Source organism: Orbicella faveolata, unplaced genomic scaffold (genome assembly GCF_042242905.1).
Source record: "Orbicella faveolata isolate gen_17 unplaced genomic scaffold, um_ofav_v1 contig_12, whole genome shotgun sequence".
NCBI classification, from domain to species: domain Eukaryota; kingdom Metazoa; phylum Cnidaria; class Anthozoa; order Scleractinia; family Merulinidae; genus Orbicella; species Orbicella faveolata.
The window spans coordinates 14,531,137-14,557,670 of record NW_028301539.1 but is presented as its reverse complement, the minus strand read 5'-3'; the positions used below and the strand labels follow the sequence as shown (position 1 = coordinate 14,557,670).

Genomic DNA, 26,534 nt, shown 5'->3' with positions numbered 1-26,534 from the left:
TATTACAATATTGAAATGACAGTAGATGTCAGACATGTTCTCAGAGTCCAATTTTCCCTAGAATGTTACTCGAGCCATATATGGCAAAAAAATATTAAATTAATAGTAAACTTGTTGCAAAATCAATATAGTTCGCACTGTACCATTCACGACTTACATGTACATGTACATGCATATATCTGTGGGGGGGGGGGGGGGGTCAAGTTGATAAAAATCCTACGGAAATGAGCTGATATGATCAAATATTTGTGCAAAGCACGATGCCCAGTATTGTGATAGCTCACTGAAGTTAAACGTGTGAAACACAAGACTAGTTTCACCTCATGCCAATAATGATTTCACATGCTTATCCCTGTTCTATTTTGCAGAACATCAAAAAACATGGTCTAATATTATTATTAATACCAGCTGCTGGAATAGTCTTGAATGACTGCTCTGTCCTTTTTTTGCTAATAACAAAATGATTTCAGTTGAAAGAGAACTGGCATGTTCCATATGGGTAGTTCAGAAACAGTTAGAATCAGCTTTTAAAATTTCACTAGTCTGACTTGTAATGATTTCATATATTTTCTAGTGCGAAAATGTGTCCTACACTAAATGCTCTAAATAATGATATCATCCTCTCTACTGAGCAGAGCATCAAACAAACAATTTTGCCAAGGGACCTGTAGATCCAGGTTTTCATTATCCCTGGTGATCTTTTTCATTTTGATAGAAGTAAATTATGATGATGTTCATCACAATGAAGAAGCTAAGGACCTGTGGATAACATAAGCCAATATGGCAGTAGCCTGCTAGAAGGCTAGTGTCAGGTTGCACAGTTATCTCTAGCTGTTCAAATCGTCAAGAAAACATGTGCAGCCTGCTACTGATCATATCACAAGGGCCATTTTATAGATGAAAACCTAGGTCAAAAGGTTTCTAAAAGCACTCTTCTGTCTTTGTACTACACTAACCACATGTCCTGCATTTTCATGGGGCGGTGCATTTTTGTTCATGTTAGAAGGAGTATTCCTTTCCAACATTGTTGTCTTTCTTTTGTTAAAGGATTTTGCGTTTGCAAACATGTGTTGTAAATATCAGAATAGTCCTGGAAATGGGTCATGAAATAGGGTTTTACACATAATGCTCAAATTTGTTGTCATTATGTGAATGCTTGATGATCAAAAAATCTCACTATACATTGTGCTCAAAAGACGTCGACCAGTTTTTGTCACTGTTGTGCCCGCGTAATTCTAGATTCTCTTGCCTCACTGTTATGCTCAAAATAATGCCAGCACAATGTGTAAAACCATATAATGACCACTAATGAGGGTGAGGGAAAGATGGAGTGGTCATCAGTGGAAGTTGTGGCACTTCCACAATAAACAAACTAAAAATTTGTTTCGCACTGACAAGAACACGGCTTCGTCTCTGCTCGTGGGCGACACAAAATATAACCAGTATTGGGTCGGGCGTTGCAAGAAAATTGATTCTTTGATCACTGGACCTGTTAACCATCGGAAAAGAGGGCTGTACAAGGCTACCACAGCTGCGTTCACCAGAGTAATAACACCACATATATCAGTGCAACTCTGTAGGGAATAGTTACTGCATCGCCAGTCACATTCATGACCCTGCCAATTAGTCACACTGGGAGAGTGGGCAAGCACCAAATGACTCTTTTGTACGTTCCAACTTGTGGAATGTACCGTGCAAAATCATTGACGACGTCAATGATGTCTGGGAGAGGTTGCCAAGCCAGTGTGTCACAGTATGTGATGTTCATGAAAGGTCGCAGCTCAACATCTACCAGTACCCAATGATTACCACCATTTTCAGGGCTGCCAATGAAAGTTTTGCCATTTCTTTGTCCCACATTCAGAGCAAAAACCAGCCTTTTTAATGGTCCAAGGTCAAACAACTTAGCTTTCCTCGTCATCTTGTTGTGGATATTGACAACGATGTTGGGGCATAGTAGTATGGTATCGTTTTGCATGTCGTTAAGCTGTTTTAAAACCCACGTGACGTGATCAGTAGAGACCCAGCCTTGCGTTCCTGATGCAGCAAGATGGGCAAGCTCATCTGTAGTCAATCCTGTTAATTAGTAACAATATGATATACTTTTCATCTGGCTTTATTAAATATTTTCTAAGGAAGTGGGGTAATAGACCTCAAAAACTAGAGTTGGAGTGGGCTGCTAGCAGATAAAGATGTATATAAGATTATAAAGTTCTAATCGTCACTGCTTTCTAATTCAACAAAACTGTGATACTGTATTGGAGATGGCATCCCCCAACCTCCTTTCCACCCTTGGACACCATGTCACAAAAATTTTTAAGTGAAAAGTAACCTTTTAAATCCCTAATCGCATTTTTTCAGGTACAAAATGAGCATATCCCATTTTCTAGTTTACATCATTTTACTTTTTCGGGCCCGTGCACGCATTTTCGTTTTGTTTATCTTTAAAATTACATAAACTTTATTGCATATTTTAGCCGGTTCCAGTACCAGTTCAGGATATACCTGGAAAAATGAGCCTGCACATCACGACATCACTCCACACGAAGTCATTTCTTAATTTTTCTTTAAAAAAAAACTTACCATAACTTGGTAGCATATCGTCAGATCAGAAGGATTGTCCCAGATCATGGCTTTGAATTTGTCGATCGCTTCCGAGGAAATTTCTCGCCGAGTTTTGGGCTGGCGAAAAGCTTTCGAAAACCACCTCATGTCAGTATTGTAAGCACTGGGTTTGCCCTGTCGACGGCTCAACTTTGCAAGGATCATTCTATACGTAAATATTGAACAATGCTTGGAGCAATTCAAGTGAAAATTTTATCCAGGATTTACCTTTCCCGCTAAAAATGATAAAATTAACCAGGCGCTACTAATGTTAGAGACCAGGTTCCCGCTGTCTTGCTATATTTTAGTCCATGATACATTTCGATCTCGATATTCTTTCGTTCCCAAAGCATTTTGGGGTTGGGAGACGTGCTGTTCCTGATGGCAGTTCCAACATGGCGTCGGACTCGGGCGCTCTCGTTCGGGCTGACTAATTACGAGCAGTGTCTACACTTAAGTGAGTGAGTGAGTGAGTGAGTGAGTGATACATTTGCATATCGGAGTCCCCGCAACAAACACGTTTCTACGCTTCGCGTATCCAAGAGTTTAAAAATGTATGACCTTGATGCTGCGAAATATGAATATGAACTATTATTAAATTTTCAACCTTGGATAATGCAATTCTAGCTTTCTGATTGGTTCACTGGATCTCGGTTACCAGTCATTATACCTGCGTTTGACCTTATACGGCATAAACTTTTTCGCGGGAAGCCAAGTTTCGTCGCCAAAAAAATGGATGAAAAAAGCAGATTCGATGAGCTATCTACAGAAGAAATAAAGGAAATTATGGACAATGCCGTCTCAGTAACAACAAAAAAGCCACAAAGTTTGAGATTGCATTATTTAACGGTCCCCTTAAAAGTTGCAAAATTAAAATATGACCGTCGAGATTTTACGCATTCATGAAGATTATGTATCAAAAACAATGTTTACCTTAACAGAATGGCTTACTAGTCCTGGTGGCATCAAATTTTCCAAACCGATGTAAGAAATGTCAAAAGAAGAACTGAATGTTTGTTTGAAGCGTTTTTACACTTCTGCGAGGAAGAAAGATGGCACGTATTACAAAAGTTCATCCACGAAATCCATAAGAGCCACCATTCATCATTTCCTTCGCACGCCGCCGCACAACAAACCGTTTTCCTCTATCTCTGACCAGGCAAATAAATCATTTGAGCATTTGTAAAAGGCCTCAGGAAAACAGGCATCATTGCCGGCGTAGTATATGAGAAACCAATTTCCAATGAGCAGATGAGGAAACTGTTCGACTTAAGCGAGCTCGGTCGAGAGTAAAAATCCCGCACAGCTACAGAGGACGACCTAGTTTTATCTCGGTCTCTTTTTTGGCCACGAGGACGAGAGAATCAACAACAACCAGCGCCAACAATTCTGTCCTTGCGAAAAACACCTCAAGGAGTTGAGTGTTTTGAGCTGAACCGAAGTAAGCCCGGTTCTTTACCAGCCACGAAAAACCATCAGGGTGGCCTCGGATATTCTGAAGATGAATCTGACGCTCAGATAGTTTCTGTCCCTGACTCTGAATCTGACCAACAATGAGCTCCACACATACAGCTCGAAATGCCAAGGCTTTCAAAGCAAGGGAATCCTGAAAGAGGTCTTGTCAAGAATAATTTTGGCACAACGTCTGTGTCACATGGCGATCAAAGTTTTCCGCAGCATTATTACAGCAGCAATGTGCAAGTGCACAATTATTCGGCTCTTCTCCATGACTCGAACTTGAACGCTTTTCAAACTTTCTGACCAAGGTTATATCTCCTTCATAAGGTAGACGTTCCTTAAATTCTACTTGATTGTAATTTCATTCAGCAAATTCGCTTGCTTCGCTTTCAAACTTTTCATTCAACTAAGTTTACATACGACGCGCATGTCGTGTGATTTCCCACTTGTTGTTGTTTTTGCCACATCGACTTCCGGTCGCTTAGTAAAATCAAAATCTAATAAAATTAAACTATAATTTCCAAGTATACAAATGCACCGAATTTAATAAAACAATTATTCCATTTGCGCTTGTTGGATATGAAATTGGTTATAACCAAAGCGCGCTCATGGAAAAATTGTTAATTATTCGACTATATTGTGCGCGGTAACATTGTGAGATCTAGAATCAATTGGTATGAAAAAGGCGAAGAAAATTCGAAATATTTCCTTAATCCAGAGAACACAAGATCCGGTCAAGCTACCATTCGCCGGCTTTTCGATTCTAAAGGAAAAATAACGGTAAGCCACAATCCATAATGAATGAACTAAGAGATTATTACCAAAACTTATACAGCAAGCAAGATTCTGACTTTAATGAAGAACTGTGTTCAACTTTTTTTAGACAACAACAACAATCCGATTCTAAGTGAAGAATCAATGATGGTATGTGAGGGAAAGCTTTCGCTCGTGGAATGTTATGAGGCCCTGCAAATGTTTTCTAATGGTAAAGCTCCCGGTAATGATGGTCTTACGGCCGACTTTTATAAAGGTTTCTGGAACTTATTAGGTCATCAATTCACTGAGGCCTTAAGTTACTCCCACGAGCATGGTGAATTGTCTAATTCACAAAAACAAGCCATTATTAGATTGATCGACAAGAAAAATAGAGACAGGAGATACATTAAGAATTGACGACCAATCTCCCTTTTAAGAATGGCTGACTGTTAGGATCGAGAAACGCCGGTCAACGTCCCATTTGACAAATCGCTCATATTTTGCCTAAAGATACCCTTAAGTGACCTAATTCTAAAAATCATATTTAAAGGTTCCAGCGAATTTTTATTTTTCAGAAATTCGCGAAAATTTGAAAGCGCGGTCAAAGTGCGGTTTTTCGTGTAATAAAATGACCGAAATAAGGTGCGAAGACGAAGCGCTGCTTAAGAATGGCTGACTGTTAGGATTGAGAAACGCCGGTCAACGACCCATTTGGCAAATCGCTCATATTTTGCCCAAAGATACCCTTCGGTGACCTAATTCTAAAAATCATATTATAAGGTTCCAGCGAATTTTTATTTTTCAGAAATTCGCGAAAATTTGAAAGCGCGGTCAAAGTGCGGTTTTTCGTGTAATAAAATGACCGAAATAAGGTGCGAGGACGAAGCGCTGCTAAAGTCTTAAAATAAATTAAATTGACTTCAAACTTCACACAAATGTGGAACAACCACTCTAATTTACTCCTCGTTTTAAACTAATCTCAGATATGTTGATATAGTGGTTTTCCAAACCATTTTAAAAACACCTATGAAGCGTGTGAAAAATAACGGCAAAATATAGGTCATGTTTAACAGCATAAAAATGCATCTGGTACCTCACTTTCCGATTATTTTACTTTACAGCCTTAAAATATCATTATTAAACATATACCATGCCAAGTTTCATTCTCGAACTCGCAGTATTTCCCTTTGTGAAAAACGAAAATCTATGTCAATGTGTTGGGCGCAAATAACACAACAATTATACAAGAACAATAGACAAATCAATTTCAAAAGCGAAAGTAAAAGGTTATCATTAATTAGAATCCCGTCAATTCACTGCTATCAGTAGAAACATAATGTCCACTGCATAAAAACTGTTTTTAGACGTTTTCGAACCATTGCGCGTTAACTTTGTTTAATTTCCTGTCCGCCGTCATGTCTAGTTTGTCATCGCGTGTATTTCCTTAATGTAAACAATACTGTGAATGGTTCTCATACCAAACGCACAGAGGTTTCCTGGAACCTCGATGTTTTCGATTCACCAAAACGCTTTAAGTTCGTTAAGACACAATAATGGGTCAACTTGGAATGCTGTTTAGCATTAAGGACGTTAAAGGACTGTAAATTAATCGAGTTGAAATATCTTGAGGCAAATCAAAATCGCGCCCTTATTCTAATTGCTAAACAGCCGATCTCCGTTCAAGTTCAAGAAGTCGAGAGGTTAATTCGGCAATGTATCACCGGTACAACAACAAAATCAAACCGAGGTCATCAAAAGTGCAACTTTAAAAGTGTAGTGGCAAGTTCGAAGTAAATTTCGCCTATATAAATTGGAAACAAGAAGTGAAACGATCTGACCCGAAACAAATAAACGAAATATTAATACGACTAATTTAATCCGAAAATGTTGCAGAAAACATACCTAAAAGCCGTCGATTCCCCTCAATACCACTCCACATTGCCTTAAAGAGCCCAAGCTTTCTGCTGTAAGAATCAGGGGCCTCATGAATCTGTTTTTATTATATCGGCAACCATGCTGCGTGGCTGATATTCGAGACTCAGTAAAAGTTGTCACACAACCGTACGAGCAGCCCAGTCACGCTTTCACTGCTTTCGCGCAAATGTTCAACATTTCGCAATTGCAAGTTTAAAGTAGTGACAGTAGATTGAAATGCGCTTTTTAAAGCTTCCCTATCCAGGAGCAATTATTTCTTGTTCTTGAATGGCTTTTAGTTGTAGCTACAGTCTGGGAGGGGGGGGGGGTACTCCCGGAAATTTCGAATATCTGTATGCCGTGGAAGATTAAGTGGTCTCTGGCTCTTAACGCCAACACTGAAACACCCGATGATTCTCGAAGTATCACAGGGATCACTAAGCAAAATAATTTTGAGTTTAGCTCCGCTGAGTCAGATACCTGTTGGCGCGCATATTGCATTGACCGTGGACAGGTGGAAAAACAGTTAAACCGGAAAAGCCTGTTGCACATTGTAATTCAGCGTTGTCCAACACGCAATCGGTCTGGTTGTAATGCTAATCGTATTTGACAGAATCTCAAGTTTTCTTTCGACACATACTCACGTACTGGGGTGGTGACATACTACTAGATGGGCGTGGTCGGGAGCCACGAGTCAAGTCAGTCAACTCGCAAAGCTCAACCGAGAAGAGTGATAGTGAACCGCTGGTGGAAGGACTGCAGATTGTCCCTACGCCTTACCCTAATAGGCCTCTGTGTTATTCTAATGAACTGATGCTGTTACAATGATACTATTTAGCTTGTGAACATGCCAATGATCAGGGGTTTCTTTTGCAATTTAGTCAGACATCGCTCTTTGTTTATTTCTGCTGGAAGCCTCGTTCTCTGAAGGAGACTTCAGGTCATTTTGTAAAGAGGTACGAACACTGCGACCTCAACATCAGTCCCAGTATCAACGGGTGTGACCGAGGAAGCGTCTGCTGATGTGTCCATGGATAGTCACCATGCACGACAGGGTGTATTAATGCCTTCAAGGCAGCTGCATTCGTGTCTTTCATAGGCTGTCTACTTTAGAGAGGCACTTGTCACTGGAGAAATGTACTTCGTCCCTGGAGAGACATTCCCTTATGGACTTAGCGAAAATGTGCTACAAACCCTGCTTGGAGCAAGCGTTGGCGCTTAACTCAAAGCCACAGTAGGTCACCAAGAAGTCCTTGTTGCTTTAAAAGGGGGTTGGGCTCTGAGGGCAGTCAATGACAAGCAGCAATCGTATCTCATGGCAAAATCCCGCGTTGGTCAAACGACAGGCCGAAAGCTTGACGCCGAAATGGTGGCGCGGGAGATACGCAGAGCCCGGGACCCTTATAATATTCGTCTTTTTCAGGTGCTAGTTTTTCTCTCACAAAGTGACGCTCTGCGGCAAAGTGATCCTGATGAGATGCATGTTCAGGCATCTGAAGAGGAGAGCAATTTTATTCAGGTAAAGGAAGTTGTAGAAATAGTTCAGCTCCAGCATCCTTTGGTATACGACCAGCAAGACCCCTGTGCCTTGGCGATGGAGGGTGGCCTAAAGAGCCTGAAACTGCCTATGCTACGGTGCGGGTGCAAAGACATGGGATTAGATATACCTCTCCCATTCGTACGCGGAATAGCTCCATACTCAACGCTTGTGAAGTATTTTACTAACAACTGCACTTGCCGGAAGTATTCTTAGGAACTGTCGATGTTCGACTTCTTCGGTATTGAGCAAACATCTCTTGCCGGGGAAGGGAGGGAAGATCGTCAAATTTTTGTAGAGAGGGAGAGGGAGTAGAGGAGGGAGATCCTTTAGAGGAAAAACTAACGGCCGAATCGTCTCAACCTCGTTCCCAGCGAATTTGGGAACGAGAGGGTGGTAAGATGAGAGACTCTGGGAACGAGGTTGGAATCGTCACGCTTTCCAAATTCGCTACAGCGATTAATTTGCCTTTATCAACTTAGAAACAGATGATCTAACGTACTTTTTTCCGACACTGCGCGCAAGCGCAGCGCAACAGTGCCTTAACAAACTAATCACTCTAGAACATCTGAAAACATAGATCTCGGAAACAGCTTACTTTCCTTAAAATAGTTTTTCACAAAGAACTACTTATTAATGATTCTTTTATACTGCAAAAGAAAACCTTTACCATTACCATGTTCATAAAGCTAAATAGTATCATTGTAACAGCATCAGTTCATTAGAATAACACAGAGGCCTATTAGGGTAAGGCGTAGGGACAATCTGCAGTCCTTCCACCAGCGGTTCACTATCACTCTTCTCGGTTGAGCTTTGCGAGTTGACTGACTTGACTCGTGGCTCCCGACCACGCCCATCTAGTAGTATGTCACCACCCCAGTACGTGAGTATGTGTCGAAAGAAAACTTGAGATTCTGTCAAATACGATTAGCATTACAACCAGACCGATTGCGTGTTGGACAACGCTGAATTACAATGTGCAACAGGCTTTTCCGGTTTAACTGTTTTTCCACCTGTCCACGGTCAATGCAATATGCGCGCCAACAGGTATCTGACTCAGCGGAGCTAAACTCAAAATTATTTTGCTTAGTGATCCCTGTGATACTTCGAGAATCATCGGGTGTTTCAGTGTTGGCGTTAAGAGCCAGAGACCACTTAATCTTCCACGGCATACAGATATTCGAAATTTCCAGGAGTACCCCCCCCCCCCCCCCCGCTCCCAGACTGTAGCTACAACTAAAAGCCATTCAAGAACAAGAAATAATTGCTCCTGGATAGGGAAGCTTTAAAAAGCGCATTTTAATCTACTGTCACTACTTTAAACTTGCAATTGCGAAATGTTGAACATTTGCGCGAAAGCAGTGAAAGCGTGACTGGGCTGCTCGTACGGTTGTGTGACAACTTTTACTGAGTCTCGAATATCAGCCACGCAGCATGGTTGCCGATATAATAAATACAGATTCATGAGGCCCCTGATTCTTACAGCAGAAAGCTTGGGCTCTTTAAGGCAATGCGGAGTGGTATCGAGGGGAATCGACGGCTTTTAGGTATGTTTTCTGTAACATTTTCGGGTTAAATCAATCGTATTAATATTTTGTTTATTTGTTTCGGGTCAGACCGTTTCACATCTTGTTTCCAATTTATATAGGCGAAATTTATTTGGAACTTGCCACTACACTTTTAAACTTACACTTTTGATGACCTCGGTTTGATTTGTTGTTGTACCGGTAATACATTGCCGGATTAACCTCTCGACTTCTTGAACTTGAACGGAGATCGGCTGTTTACCAAATTAGAATAAAGGCGCGATTTTGATTTGCTTCAAGATATTTCAACTCGATTAATTTACAGTCCTTTAACGTCCTTGATGCTAAACAGCATTCCAAGTTGACCCATTATTGTGTCTTAACGAACTTAAAGCGTTTTGGTGAATCGAAAACATTAAGTTTCCAGGAAATCTCTTGCGTTTGTTATGACAACCATTCACGTGTTGTTGACATTGAGGAAATACACGCGATGACAAACTAGACATGACGGCGGACACGAAATTAAACAAAGTTAACGCGCGATGGTTCGAAAACGTCTAAAAACAGTTTTTATGCAGTGGACATCATGTTTCTACTGATAGCAGTGAATTGACGGGATTCTAATTAATGATAACCTTTTACTTTCGCCATTGAAATTGATTTGTCTCTGGTTCGTGCATAATTATTGTGTTATTTGCGCCCAACACATTGACATAGATTTTCGTTTTTCACAAAGGGAAATACTGCGAGTTCGAGAATGAAACTTGGCATGGTATATCTTTAATAATGATATTTTAAGGCTGTAAAGTAAAATAATCGGAAAGTGAGGTACCAGATGCATTTTTATGCTGTTAAACATGACCTATATTTTGCCGTTATTTTTCACACGCTTCATAGGTGTTTTTAAAATGGTTCGGAAAACCACTATATCAACATATCTGAGATTACTTCAAAGCGAGGAGTAAATTAGAGTGGTTGTTTCACATTTGTGTGAAGTTTGAAGTCAATTGAGTTTATTTTAAAACTTAAGCAGCGCTTCGTCTTCGCACCTTATTTCGGTCATTTTATTACACGAAAAACCGCACTTTGACCGCGCTTTCAAATTTTCGCGAATTTCTGAAAAATAAAAATTCGCTGGAACCTTTAAATATGATTTTTAGAATTAGGTCACCTAAGGGTATCTTTGGGCAAAATATGAGCGATTTGTCAAATGGGACGTTGACCGGCGTTTCTTGATCCTAACAGTCAGCCATTCTTAAATGTCGGTGTTAAGATTGCCTCGAAGGCCCTTGCTATACGTTTAGCAAACGTTTTACCACAGATTATACAAGTTGGTCAATATGCTTATGTCAAAGGCAGAACGATATTTGATGCGATTCGCACAATTGACGATATCATGGAATACACCAAAATCAAACAAATTTATTTATTTATTTATTACAATTTAATAGCAGATTTACATAACAACAAACAAAAAAACAGAACAAAAGAAAAACAAAAAAATAAGCCATAAGGATAATTTGTAAAAGAGTTGCGTGACTGCATATAAAAACAAATCACCTCATAAAATTATGAAAATTACAATTATCTCGCTAAGACTGTAATAATATTTACAATTTTGTTACAAATTTAATAACGTCAGCTTTAAACTTGTCAACATTGCATGCCGAACGGACCTCAAGACGCAAACTGTTCCATTCATCCACAATCCTATAAAGTAACTGTGTCTGGAAATATTAAAGCAGTGTTCTTGAAACTTGGCACCACAAATGTGCATCACAAAAGGAACAAAATGATACCCTTAGTGCAGTTGCCATAGCAACTCTTTCGGTTCCAGTCTCTTTCTGTCAAAAAACCAAAAATCCCCATTTGCAACCTCTAAAGTGAGACAAAAAGTCCTACTTGGAACAGACATAGTTCCCATACTGTCTTACTCCAATCAGTAGATTGGGTAGGGTAGATGGTTTTTGATTTAAGACAAAAACTGGGAATTTCAGTTTTTATTAAGACAGCACCAGCGGAAAAGCTGTTGTCATGGCAACAGCAGTAAGGGTGTCATGTTGTTCCTTTTGTGATACACATTTGTGGTGCCAAGTTTCAAGAACACTGCTTCAATATTTCCAGAGATATCATTTTTTCAGTATTTTCCACTTTTTAGTTGCAAACAATATGACATCATCACTGATCTAATTTGCATAATAGAAAAACGTCAATATCTCTAAAACGGAAAAAGATATTTCAAAAAGAAAAACGCCATTCTTCTGTATTTTGAAAGGCCTTGCAAATAAGCAGAAATTATTTTTCGTGTCATATACACTTTAAGTATATTTGCCTCGGCATATTTCATTTTTAACGATTTAGTATCGAAATATCTCAGTAAGTAACGGTCCTCTTGGATATAAAAATCTAAGAATTGAGAAAAGTCTACATCTAAATGGCCATTAAGAGCCTTAAACAAGAAGGCGACATCGACAACGAAACGTCTTTGTTCAAGAGTTAGCAGATTGAGTTTACGTAGACGGAGAACGTATGGTTCATTCGATTTTAAGATGAACCTTGGTTGCTCTGCGCTGAATTCTCTCTAGTTTGTTTACGTTTCTCTTGGTGAATGGACACCAGACGACTGACCAATATTCCAGATTCGATCTAACAAGGGAGCAGTACAAGGTCTTTAGTGTAGATTCATCTTGGAGATGCATGCGTGCTTTTTTAATTAAGCCTAACATTCTGTTTGCCTTGGCAATGATCATATCAATATGAGAGTTCCAGGATAAATCGTTGTCCGTCAATATTCCTACATCTTTAAAGTCCTTGACCTCCTCGAGAACTGTATCACTCAAATGCACTCTGTTGGTAAAGGGTACTTGTTTTATAGTAATTCTCATGACCTGGACTTATGGTTGCGTTTGATTTCGAAAAACCTTTGCCTCACTAAGTTGGTCTTATCTTTTCGAAGCATTAGATTAATTCAATTTTGGTAAATCGTTCATTTCGTGGGTTTCTGTTTTATACTGCAATATATCAAGCTGCATTCTAAACAATGGATTTTTAACCCAAATGTTTGAACTATGCAGAGGCGTAAGACAGGGCGATTCGCTGTCAGCGTACCTTCTCATTATTGCCCTTGAACTTTTGCTAATTAATATTCGGTACGACAAGAACATAAGAGGAATTATGATGGAAAACAGCGAAATTAAATTAACAGCCTTTGCCGATTACCTGACGACATTTTTACAAGGTATTCAGTCCTTTGAACGCCTTTCCATCACGCTAGATATATAGGTTTGGTATCTGCTCTGGTTTGAAGTTGAATACTGAGAAAACTGAAGCCTTGTGGCTTGGGAGAAACCATGACAACCCCCCACACATCAACATTGAGAAAATTAACAAACCTATGAAAATTCTAGGTGTCTCTTTCACCTATGATTGGCGCAAAAGACAGGAACTAAATTTCGAAGAAATATTGAAATTGCTATCGAAAACTTTGAAAAGATGGGAATGGGAACATCTTACTTTATATGGGAAAATTCAAGTCGTGGAGACATTTATCATACCCAAATTTATGTTTGGTGCATCTCTCATTTCCCTCACGAAAAATATAATTAAGCTAGTCGATTCTACTATTCATAAGTTCATTTAGAAAGGTAAGCATAAAATTAAGCGCCTTGCTCCCATAAACGACTAAAAAAACGGCGGTTTGAGAATGCCTCACAGTCAGACAAGGATCGATACGCAGCGTATTATGTCTTACGAAATATACTGAAGATTATATTAGCCCTTGGAAGCAAATACTCTCCTTTTTTCTGAAAGATTACGGTGGTAAGTTTCTCTTGCATTGCAATTTCAGTGTTGCTGACTTGCCTAGCTGCCTTCCAAATTTCTATGGAGAATGTTTCGAAGGTGCAATCTATCTAACCCATTTTGTCCTGTGAACAAGCCTTAAATCAACTATTATGGAATAACCAATTCCACTGCATAAGTGGTATACCTATTTTCAACAAAACGCTCTTCTCAAATGGGTCTCATATCTCTTACTAATATCTTAACAAATACTGTTAGCCTTAAACCTTGGACCTTTTTCAAGGCAGAAGGGCTAAATGTTAATGATTATTTGCTGTTTGGTCTTTTCAATTCCCTTCCTCTCACATGGAAAAAGCTCATCAACTCCAAAAATGACACTTCAGCTAACACCTCAGCTGACTCTCGAAATATCAAACTCAGCTACACTCTTTATCTAAAAGATGGTACTCTTCCTCTCAATTCAGTCATCTCCTCGAAATTGTATTGAAAACTTATAGAAATTATTTGGGTCTATCCTTCTGCACGGCATAAATTTAGTACCTTGTTTCAGAATAGTGTTGATCTTAATTGGGAAGTGATCTATCAAATTCCTCATGTTGTCACGTTTGACACTAAAACAAGAGTTTTTCAGTATAAATTACTAAATCGAATAATTTATACTAACAAATCCTTATACAAAATGAAAATGATTGATTCACCCCTCTGCACTTTTTGCAAAATTTCAGATGAATCTCTCGAGCACCTTTTTTGAAGGTGTGATTTCATTGTAGCATTCTGGATGTCTGTTGTTCTTTGGCTTAAATCCTTGCACATTGCTATCGATTCTCTAAACGACTGTGACATAATTTTCGGATTGACGCAAGAAGATCTCATTGGTTGCTTTTAAATCATATTATCATCGCTGGAAAGCTTGTTATCTACCACAGTCGTCTGAAAAATATTTTACCATCATTGCGTTTTCCCATGATAAAATTACATGACATAGAATCCATTGAACGATCTATAGCCATAAAGAACAACCACTTAAAATCCACGAAGGAAAGTGGTAGCCTCTCATTAATTAGAGACACTTATTTGTATATTTTTTATTTTATATTCATTGTATAGACACTTTTTTCTGTATTGTTAGGAAACTTATGTAGTATTGTTAGCCTTGTAAACCTTATTTATTTATTTATTTCCTTTTCGGGTGTTAAGTATAAGTAGTGTATTAGTGTGTAGTAGTGTAATATACAATGTGCATGTAAAGTAGAGTCATGTAGTATGTAAAGTACTTAAGTAACTTACTAAGTAGTGTAGTAGTGTGTGGTGGTGTAATATACAATGTAGGTGTAGAGTCAAGTAGAATGCAATTTAAGTAAGTACTTTACAGTACGTGTGTAAAAGTTCCAGTTTTTTTAAATGTAATGAAATGGATGAAATGTAATTATAAAAAAAAAATCAGCTAGAAAAAGTTACCCATTAAATAATACATTCGGTCCAGGATTGTCACTGAGACAAAACTGTTTGTTTTAGCTAAAAAAATCTGTCAACACATACCTCTTATCAATGCGAATGGTTTGTCCTGCAAGGACAAAATATTTCGACTCAGACAAATTTATCAAAGGAGCCGCTACCCTGCCTCGGAGGCTTATAAACTTGTTGTCCGTGTTACTTTCTTTTGTTTTCATGACAGGCGACACTGACAAGTTCCGATTCTTTCTGACCTCTTGCTCTATATATCGCAATCAGATACTACTTAATAGTTATCACTAAATCTGCCCCCGCTTTCTTTTATTTCTGCTGATTGAAAACAATAATATTGAACATTATAATAAAGTTTCCAAATAACGCGCGCTCTGATTGGCTGAAACAGCGTGCTTTATCAGAGAACAGAGCACGGGTTGATGACAGTAATCTGGTTTTCAAATGTTTGCATCGGAATTTTGGCCCAAATTAAGCATCAGTAGTAATGGTGGCTCATATGAGCGGTAACCAATCAGGAGCCGAGAAAGACAATAGGCTATTGTTTGGAGAACAATGGACGCTATTGTTTTCCAAATCCAAGATGGCGCTATTTATTTTCAGCCTATCAGGAGCCGAATTAAGAACAATGGATGCTATTGTAATAGTAGTAGTAATAGTAATAGTAATAGTAATAGCTAGTAGTAATAGACGCTCATATGAACGGTAACTAATCAGGAGTCGAATTAAGAACAATGGATGCTATTGTTTTCCAAATCCAAGATGGCCGCCACAAATTTCAGCCAATCAGGAGCCGAATTAAGAATTCAAGATGGCGGCGCCCACGAAAGTCGGCCATGTTGGAAAACTGCCCACCAGCCTCGACGGAGGACTGGGATCGGTCTCACGGATTTCCATGGCGACACAAATCACGCCAGGGTCACGCAAAAAAATGTCAGGCAACTTCAAACTCGATACTTACAGTGTCCTGTGGTCTTAAACGACACGGGTCTGTCCGGCAAGCGGCCATGATGAAGACCGAGAGACTTGGGTCCGAGTCTAACCTATATAGGGGTGGTGCAAAGCATCATGGGACAATGACATCACCGGTATCCAATCAGAGCAAAGAAATCAGAATGAATTTAAAACAGTGGCTTCTCCAGTCCCCCTCTCTTAAGGAGAGCACTAAACCAAACATCACACATTGTCAAATGTCACGAACTTTAATAGCAAATCTTTTGCGCTAGCATTAAAAGATATGACGTCATTGCCATGTTGATCGAGTAAAAAGACCAGTTTCTATCGTCATCGCACAATGTTTCAAATGAACTTTAATGTCCAAAACGTTTGCGTTAAAATTACAGAAAGCTGGTCATTGTGTCTCAAATCAGATAACACTATGAAAGAAATGGAACAGAAATAATTTGATCTAGCGTAAATGCAATCTTTGACGAGTAACGAATAATAAGCGAAGACAAAAATTTATAGGCTAAAAGGTGAGAAGAAAAAAATACCATTGAAATGCTTCAAGTGAAAATGAATTGCTAATGGCAGTTTGCAATAAAATCTAAACTCCTTGATCTTGACTGTTCCCTTGAGAAAAGCCTCATTCAAAGGAATCTTGAACAAACAAAAGGCATTTTGGGCGACGATTGAAGAACTAACATAATTAGTCAGAGATGAAACATGGAAAAAATTAAAACCGAAAACCACATGTTTAGAAGCTGAAATCATGATAGACTGTATCTTAACCCTTGAGAATAAAATCAAAGGAATTTCAAACAAACGTTTCGCGCTTGAAGTAAAGATTTAACTTCATTTACAAACACTGCAAATCACTCCTAATTCAACAATTATAGCTGTCTAAGCGGGTTTCCAATAGCGCCAAAATAAATCACTTACATCAAATATAGTCCTTTCCTTCAAAGCGTCACACAACTAGCAATCCCTCAACTCCATAGCCACGAAGACAGGAAAGAATGTTACGCTTAGAAAAGAAGACGTGTGCTGAACGTTGTCACAAGTAAAATGAATTCTCTCAAGACCGATTGACTTATAAACGGGTATTCACAAAACAATAAACAATGTCGCGTGGTTAACAACCAATGAGAGGATGGGGGATAGGGAGTACGCGATATCACGTGGTCAAGAATCAATGAGAAGACGGGGGATAGGGGTTATACCGCACAGTAATGTCATTAAATTGTTATAAGCAGAACAGAGTCTAAGTCTTTACAACGTTTATTGAATAATAACTCAAAAGAAAGAATTGATTATAATTTTAACTCTTAAAGTCTTGACCGTCGGTATTGCACAAAGTGTTGGGAACTAGACTCGTTTCCAGTTTCACAGAGTCTTGGTCCCTGGCCCCAAAACGCACGATATTCTGCCGTAGTTTTCTTTGCTTTTGGTCATGAAGTCTTTGCCTGATCCGTTCCTTATTCTTGGCATAATAACGTCTCCAATATTCGTTGATCCGTTCCCTGTTGTTTTCACAGTATTGTCTTCGGTAATTTCTAATGTGCTCCTTGTTCTGTTGACAATAGGCTCTCTGGCTGCGGGCGAGTCGTTCTTTGTTGTTTTCATACCATCTTTTACGACACCCCCACCACATTTACCACCACCACATCCACCACCACCACCACCACCACCTTATCCACCGCCACCACCACCACCACATCCATTACCTACACCACCACCACCACATTTACCACCGCCACCACCACCACATTTACCACCACCACCACCACATTCACCATCACCACCGCCACCACCGCCACTACCGCCACCACCACCACTGCATCCACCACCACCACCACCTACACCGCCACCACCACCGCCACCACCACCACCACCGCCGCGACCACCTCCACCACACTCGTCAACTCCATCATTAATCATGTATAAAACTAAGGCATTAACTGCCTCAATTCATTTTGAGTCAAACTAGCAAGGAGTCGTGTCCCTTTATTGTCGATATTGTCATAGACAATTCTCTCGTGCAGACAGTATAATTCGTCACGAAAAACATAGTTGTCAAAGCAGTGGATCAGAAAAGACACGAGATGTCCCAAATATCACATTTCCTACCGAAAAGCACCATGGGATCCCTAGTAGAATAGAAATGGGAGAAGCGTTTCGGTTCAAGACACCCTCCAGTATTTTGATCGTGGGCCCTTGTGGTTGTGGCAAGACTTGTTTTACCGAATCGTTACTCTTGGATCACTTGGAAGAATTGTTTGTAAACCCCCCCACTACGATTCATTATTGCTACGGGGCGTGGCAAGACGGATTTAGAGACATGGAAGACGCTGGTGTGCAATTTCACGAAGGGATTCCAGAGTCAGACCATCTCAAGTCATGGTTTCCGAAGGGTGGATTACTCGTACTGGACGATCTGATGGCAGAGGGAGGTGAGGACAAAGCGTTGCTAGACTTATTCACCAAACACTCTCATCATCAAAATATCACCGTGTTGTACTTGTGCCAAGACATATTTCCACCAGGGAAATACGCCAAGAGTATTTCCAGGAACGCCCACTACATCGTAGCCTTCAAAAATCCAAGAGATCAATTAGGGATGAAGAATTTACTGCTTCAAGCTTTTCCCTCTTGTTGGCAAGACATGATGGACGCGTATCAGAAAGTGACCGAACGACCGTTTGGGTACACGGTCCTGGATTTACATCCCGCCAGTGATGACAGGAAACGCGTGTTTAGTCACCTTATGACGCACGAAGGATACCCGCGCTGGCATCGAAGAAAGAGAGAGGATGTCTGATCATTGCCCAAAATGGTATATTAAACATCACTTTAATCGACTCGGCTCATTTGAAGCACGTTGTCTTGGGTGAAGGTCGACGAGAATCATGGATGATCGTTCAACAGATATTTTTGGTCCCGTAGAAGATAACAATGATGAAAACGTAGAAGAGGAAGAGGAGGTGGATGAAGAGGAGCCTGAAGAGGAACAGGAAGAAAAGGAGGATAGTAGCAGCTCCGAAGAGGAAGAGGAAGCGGACGACGATGAACCGGATCCGTGGAGTCCGCTACGTCAAAACGTCGGGGAAGATCTCAAAGAAATCTACCTGAAAGAAGTCCAGCAGTTCCTGGATAAGGGAAAATCCCAAAACTATGCCGAAAATGCTGCTTTTAATGCCCTATTACCTGTAAGTAGAAGAAGGCTACGAAGGACTTACTTAGAGCGTCTAAAATGGACTCACCGTATCAAACTCGACGCAATACACCGTAAAGTCATGAAGACTCTTCGACGCTTTATTGACGAAGACGACATGGATTTTGACGAAGCGGCCGAGTCGGCAGTGGCAAAACGAAAATTCCTGCTAAACAGACTAATGCGGAAGAAGTTACTCCCCGACGATGATGACGTAGAGGAAGTAGAAGAACAGACCTGAATTAGCCATGTGCCTCTTATAAGAGTGTGTTACTCCAGGGTTTTAGTCATTATTTGTAAGACGCTACACATGCAAGATGACTTGCTCCAATCAATTGTCAGGGAATGACCAGAAGGTCGTCTGTAAAAAGGCCTACCACAAAAAATATTATTCAAGGAACAGAGAGCGAATCCTGGCCCAACAAAAAAAATATCGTGCAGAGAACGTCGGAATTCTCAAAACCCGTCGTAAAAGATGGTATGAAAACAACAAAGAACGACTCGCCCGCAGCCAGAGAGCCTATTGTCAACAGAACAAGGAGCACATTAGAAATTACCGAAGACAATACTGTGAAAACAACAGGGAACGGATCAACGAATATTGGAGACGTTATTATGCCAAGAATAAGGAACGGATCAGGCAAAGACTTCATGACCAAAAGCAAAGAAAACTACGGCAGAATATCGTGCGTTTTGGGGCCAGGGACCAAGACTCTGTGAAACTGGAAACGAGTCTAGTTCCCAACACTTTGTGCAATACCGACGGTCAAGACTTTAAGAGTTAAAATTATAATCAATTCTTTCTTTTGAGTTATTATTCAATAAACGTTGTAAAGACTTAGACTCTGTTCTGCTTATAACAATTTAATGACATTACTGTGCGGTATAACCCCTATCCCCCGTCTTCTCATTGATTCTTGACCACGTGATATCGCGTACTCCCTATCCCCCATCCTCTCATTGGTTGTTAACCACGCGACATTGTTTATTGTTTTGTGAATACCCGTTTATAAGTCAATCGGTCTTGAGAGAATTCATTTTACTTGTGACAACGTTCAGCACACGTCTTCTTTTCTAAGCGTAACATTCTTTCCTGTCTTCGTGGCTATGGAGTTGAGGGATTGCTAGTTGTGTGACGCTTTGAAGGAAAGGACTATATTTGATGTAAGTGATTTATTTTGGCGCTATTGGAAACCCGCTTAGACAGCTATAATTGTTGAATTAGGAGTGATTTGCAGTGTTTGTAAATGAAGTTAAATCTTTACTTCAAGCGCGAAACGTTTGTTTGAAATTCCTTTGATTTTATTCTCAAGGGTTAAGATACAGTCTATCATGATTTCAGCTTCTAAACATGTGGTTTTCGGTTTTAATTTTTTCCATGTTTCATCTCTGACTAATTATGTTAGTTCTTCAATCGTCGCCCAAAATGCCTTTTGTTTGTTCAAGATTCCTTTGAATGAGGCTTTTCTCAAGGGAACAGTCAAGATCAAGGAGTTTAGATTTTATTGCAAACTGCCATTAGCAATTCATTTTCACTTGAAGCATTTCAATGGTATTTTTTTCTTCTCACCTTTTAGCCTATAAATTTTTGTCTTCGCTTATTATTCGTTACTCGTCAAAGATTGCATTTACGCTAGATCAAATTATTTCTGTTCCATTTCTTTCATAGTGTTATCTGATTTGAGACACAATGACCAGCTTTCTGTAATTTTAACGCAAACGTTTTGGACATTAAAGTTCATTTGAAACATTGTGCGATGACGATAGAAACTGGTCTTTTTACTCGATCAACATGGCAATGACGTCATATCTTTTAATGCTAGCGCAAAAGATTTGCTATTAAAGTTCGTGACATTTGACAATGTGTGATGTTTGGTTTAGTGCTCTCCTTAAGAGAGGGGGACTGGGGAAGCCACTGTTTTAAATTCATTCTGATTTCTTTGCTCTGATTGGATACCGGTGATGTCATTGTCCCATGATGCTTTGCACCACCCCTATATAGGTTAGACTCGGACCCAAGTCTCTCGGTCTTCATCATGGCCGCTTGCCGGACAGACCTGTGTCGTTTAAGACCACAGGACACTGTAAGTATCGAGTTTGAAGTTGCCTGACATTTTTTTTGCATGACCCTGGCGTGATTTGTGTCGCCATGGAAATCCGTGAGACCGATCCCAGTCCTCCGTCGAGGCTGGTGGGCAGTTTTCCAACATGGCCGACTTTCGTGGGCGCCGCCATCTTGAATTCTTAATTCGGCTCCTGATTGGCTGAAATTTGTGGCGGCCATCTTGGATTTGGAAAACAATAGCATCCATTGTTCTTAATTCGACTCCTGATTGGTTACCGTTCATATGAGCGTCTATTACTACTAGCTATTACTATTACTATTACTATTACTATTACTACTACTATTACAATAGCATCCATTGTTCTTAATTCGGCTCCTGATAGGCTGAAAATAAATAGCGCCATCTTGGATTTGGAAAACAATAGCGTCCATTGTTCTCCAAACAATAGCCTATTGTCTTTCTCGGCTCCTGATTGGTTACCGCTCATATGAGCCACCATTACTACTAGCATCCCCTGTTATTCAGACAGACGCAATGGAAACGAACTCCTTGTCTACAGTAAATATGGCCTACGGAGACCACTGTTAGCAACAGTAGTGTGAAAACTGTACTAAAATAACAAGTTTTGCTAGATTCCCGCCGACAAAACACGTAGCGAACTAAACAAATTCTCAACCTAACCAGTGCTTCGATAAAAGACATTACATTTGTTACGAAGGCGGAAATTATACTTAAGAAGTAAAACAACGACAGAAAACAACAATAGAGCTGTCTCTGTTCATGAGGAGCAGCTTTATTTTTGTAAAAATTCTCAATTGTTCAAAACAACACTTCGATTTTCATCCGCAAGCTTTGAGCTCCTGGTTTCGTAATTTCCATTGGAAAAGTGCATGTTTTCATGAGCCACAATACGGCCAGATTCCTCTGGACTACAAACCTTTACCAGCCTTTAGATTCGTGTTTGAAAACTAACTAAAAAGCGAACTTTGAAGGCATCGTTCTTCTCTCGAAAGCCGCTCAAAACTACTCGAAACTGAAGGCTTAGCTGAAGTCGTTTGTGATTGACAGCTGTCGCTTCGTTAGCCAATCAAATTATTTGAACAATTCTAACAAGGATTGTGATTGGCTTATTTTAGCGTGCTTTATCAGAGAACAGAGCACGGCTGACGCCACTTTTACTCGTTTCAAAAATAAAGTTTGGTTTGAAAATTCAGCGGAATGCGTGGGGAAATTATTAGATTCTTTATCATAAAACAAATAAAGAAGCCTCGACTGTGCTCTGTCCTGTTGTAAAGCACTTAGGAAGCGGTAAAGCGCTCAAGAAGTGGGGAAAAGCACTCCACTTCGTCTCGTGTTTTCCCCTACACTTCTTTCGTGCTCTACCGCTTCCTGCGTGCTTTACAACAGAACAGAGCACAGTCGAGGCTTCTTTATTTGTTAATTTTTATATGAACTAAAAATTTATTTTTGTAAACTATATCACTCATACTGTTCCAGTAACTTAGGCATCTTACCATGAATATGATCCAAACAATCAACTAAGTTAACTAAACCAACACATTCTGTTAAACTCATTCTGTCATATGATATGCTTACATAATACTCTCACGGAGCATTTACAGCAGAGCAGTTTACCATATCTCGTTAGAAAGGACGCAAAAAGTACTTTCTGGAAAAAAGGTGGCATTGCCTTCATGGAAACTAATATTTCTTTTACAAAAACTTCACTCAGTGGAACTTTATAGGGAAAAAAGGCCAAAAATCTATAGCGAAACAAAAAATTAAGCCAAACTACTCTGTTGTTCCAATTTAATGCTGAAACAAACCATTTGTCTTGATATACGAGCAAACGTATCTCGAAAGCAGAACGGAAGTCGATTTTTGTGTTTAATGCGCATGCGCATTAAACAACTATGTTGAAAACGGTTCCGTGTTAAACCATCCCGAGTGTAAAACTTCGGAGGTCCCATGGGATTTCCCGAAGATATGAATCATCACGAGTGTTATTTCGTATTGTTGTCGTATTAAATCGGGAAGGCCGAACACCAAGTGCATGGGCGCAATGGCGCCTTAATGCTGGTTCACGTCGTTCGTGTGTATGGGAAGCAGTGTCGTTTGAGCGTTCAAGTAAAGGCGGCCACATTGCTACAACTTGCTGGGCCTATCGTTGGATGTTGTGTTGTCGTTGCCGTGTTTCCTGTTCCGAATAATTTGGACAGCTTTCCGTCGCGAGTTAGTTTCCAATTTTCAAGGTAAGTCTAAGTTATTTTCCACTTCTCAGTCGCTCTGTCGTTTTCTTCCGTTCTTCGAAAGTGCTGCACAGCCCTCGAGAATTTAAGCGTACGTACCAACTCCATGTTACTCCTTGTTTTTTCATTCAGGTTTTGCTAACCAAGTTTCCTCGGCGACAGGATTTACTTTGGTCACGCAAGCCATTGTTTTGGTTTATACATAATGAGGTTCTACTACTACATATCACACTGTTTGTATGGCAAACTGAATGCTGTGGAGGAAAGTCCAGGCCTTACAATATTTGATATGATTGGTCCAACGACCACTGTGTCTGTAGACTACAAATCAAGGAAATGAAATACTCTTTGGTGAAAAATGCTGGTAAGCAATGTGTTGAATTGTCTCATCAAATAGAATATATTAATTTGCAAACTTATTTCACTGTGAATATGATTATTGGAAGTGACCTCTATAGCTCTTCAAGACTTTCTGTACGAACAATACACTATTTTCTGCCGACTGATACACGTAGCTAACTGACTTACATCCAGGGGGTTTATGACATTTCCAGAATGCACACTTTTTATTCATTATCGCATCCTCATTTCCATTACCGAGAGCTAACCGTAAACAGGCCAACCTGAGCACTATTCAGGCTACCCTGAGTGATATTTAGGTTAACCAGAGGGACTTTTAGGCTAACCAGGCCACTATTTAGGCCTAAATGTAGTTTGCAGTCTGCAAATGTCATACACTGCATTCCATGTTTGTTTTCAATTTTTAATAGAATGTGTACATGTACAATACAATACAATAACTTAATTATAATGCTCTATTCCCTCTATGAGAGGTGCCTGCGGGGAATCATGGTAGTTGTATTCATGGAAACAAATATCAACAAGAGATGATTAATACAACTACCATCATGTTTCCCTGCAGGTGCATCTCAAAGAGTAAATGGCTATTATGGCATACCATGCAATGCAATACAGCACATATATCTTAATAGATATTTTAATGTACAAAGTATTGCTCTATGTTGTTATGAGTCAATGTGCTGTATTTTGATGAGCAGGTCAATGCACAAACAATGAGTGAAATTATACTTCGATACTGCGCATGAAATCGTTGAACAAGTGATTTATTATCCAAATGTTGTAGTCGGTAACTATTTATCAGCAAGAGGGAGAGTGTGACAGTTTTGCATGACTTTTGCAGACTTGACAAGTAGGATTTCTGCTATAAAAATAACTAATTATACAATTTTGCTGTATATTTGTACTCTCTCATGTGTTGTTTGGACTATATTTGCTGCAGTTCAATAATTATGTGAATTATTAACAGACCCAGTAAAACAAAGCAGCACCGAGTTTCACACATAATGTAAAATGCAAATTCAAAATAAATAGTGCTAACATATGTCTACAGATGCAAAAGCACACGAAATACCAACATTTTGGCCTGCACCTATAAATAAGTAACTAATGTACAGAAAAGTTGTGGACAGTTGCTTTGGAAACATGCTCCTACACTTTGAGTTAAAGTTGGTACTGAATAATTTTTATACTAACAACAACGCAAGACATCTGCACCATGCCATGTCAGATGTGAGCACAAGAACCTAGTAAACCAAAGTCAGGCACACTGAGCAATGGGAAATGGAACACTCTGTTCTCCATTGTTATTTATTTTTTGTCATTGAAGTATTTTACTTTGTATCAACATCTCATCAATATGTTTTATGTGAGGAGTTGAGCTAATTCACAGAACTCTTTGTGTAACTACTGTATTCTGACAACCACTTGGAGACTCTGATTCCGTTATCGGGAACACTCTTCTGTCCAGCAGATATTCTACAAACCACTACCCATTGATTAACATGTAACCTTACAAGCTATTGTAAGAAGTATAAAAAATGTACAGCGTATTAGCATTATTGGTTTCTTTTTACTGTGCTTACAGTTTCATTTCAATGAAAGAACTTAGCAAATTCTCCATGCAAATTGATTGTTGTTCAACATGTCTATATTTCCTTTACAGTTATGGTAAAAACTTAATATCAGAACTTCAGTGTAATTCAGGACTTACAGGCTTAATAATTCCAGGAAACCATCTTGACACTTCATGTACAAGTTAGTTTGACATCCCTCGGTAAACAAAGTCTTCTTCTGTCAATAACATTCCCTGCTTAAATCTTATGATTTGTTCCACTACTCCATGAACGGCTCACCCTTTCTCCATCTCTGATTATGGCTCCAGTTGACTGAAAACGCATTAAACACGCGTACGCATTGCGGACCTATTTTTTTCCGAGACGTAACGTTACAGTCACCATATATGCAAATTAGAGTCAAGCTTTTTGCCTCAACGAAAACAATTGCATTTACATTTGGATCCCTGCAAAGTCACCCAGCCGTCACATGAGCTATACGCCACGTAGGATTACTCAATGCAAATAAGCGATCGGAATAAAAGAGATGCTAAAGGTAAAACTAGCGATCGGAAGGGTAATTTAACACTGGCCTCGAATTTCTAGTATACTTCAGAATTTCTTACGATACCTTCTGAATTGTTTTTCTTCCTAAATCCATCTTCAGGATCTTTGAAATCGTTTTCAATTTGTCCTAGACGAGAATCTCGGCCATTTCGAAGCGAATTCATTTGATCGCGCTAAAATCGTCATGCAGGCCATATTGCTGCATATTGTAATTGGAGAGTATTTTTTGACCTTGAAATCACTGTGAAATGCTGCTCGAAGATGGCGAAATGCGAATTCGTGGTTCGGAGACCTTGAAATGCTGCTCGAAGATGGCGAAACGCGAACTCGTGGTTACAAGAAACTTGAAATACTGCTAGAAGATGGGGAAACGCGAACTCGTGACTGCAAGAACCTTGAAATCAAGAATTTCATGTACCCGACACCACTCCAGCCGTTTTGTGTGCCCGCGTTCCTTGCCCCACATTACCCGAGACCACCGTGTGCGCCTAATTTCATCAAAACGAGAACTCTTCGCAGGCTACCG

At 39.7% G+C, this 26,534-nt stretch overlaps 2 protein-coding genes and 1 pseudogene across 2 annotated transcripts; 2 read left to right on the top strand and 1 right to left on the bottom strand.

The window, feature by feature from the left end:
- Positions 1-11,405: 11,405 nt before the first annotated feature.
- On the bottom strand, positions 11,406-13,024 carry LOC149116796 (uncharacterized; annotated as a pseudogene).
- Positions 13,025-17,991: 4,967 nt separating this feature from the next.
- On the top strand, positions 17,992-18,905 carry LOC149116795 (uncharacterized). Its single transcript, XM_089282487.1, has one exon. The coding sequence runs from the start codon at positions 18,164-18,166 to the stop codon at positions 18,818-18,820; it is 657 nt and encodes a 218-aa protein (XP_089138613.1). The 5' UTR covers positions 17,992-18,163; the 3' UTR covers positions 18,821-18,905.
- On the top strand, positions 18,865-20,249 carry LOC149116794 (uncharacterized). The gene has a single exon (XM_089282486.1). The coding sequence runs from the start codon at positions 18,909-18,911 to the stop codon at positions 19,452-19,454; it is 546 nt and encodes a 181-aa protein (XP_089138612.1). The 5' UTR covers positions 18,865-18,908; the 3' UTR covers positions 19,455-20,249.
- Positions 20,250-26,534: the final 6,285 nt, after the last annotated feature.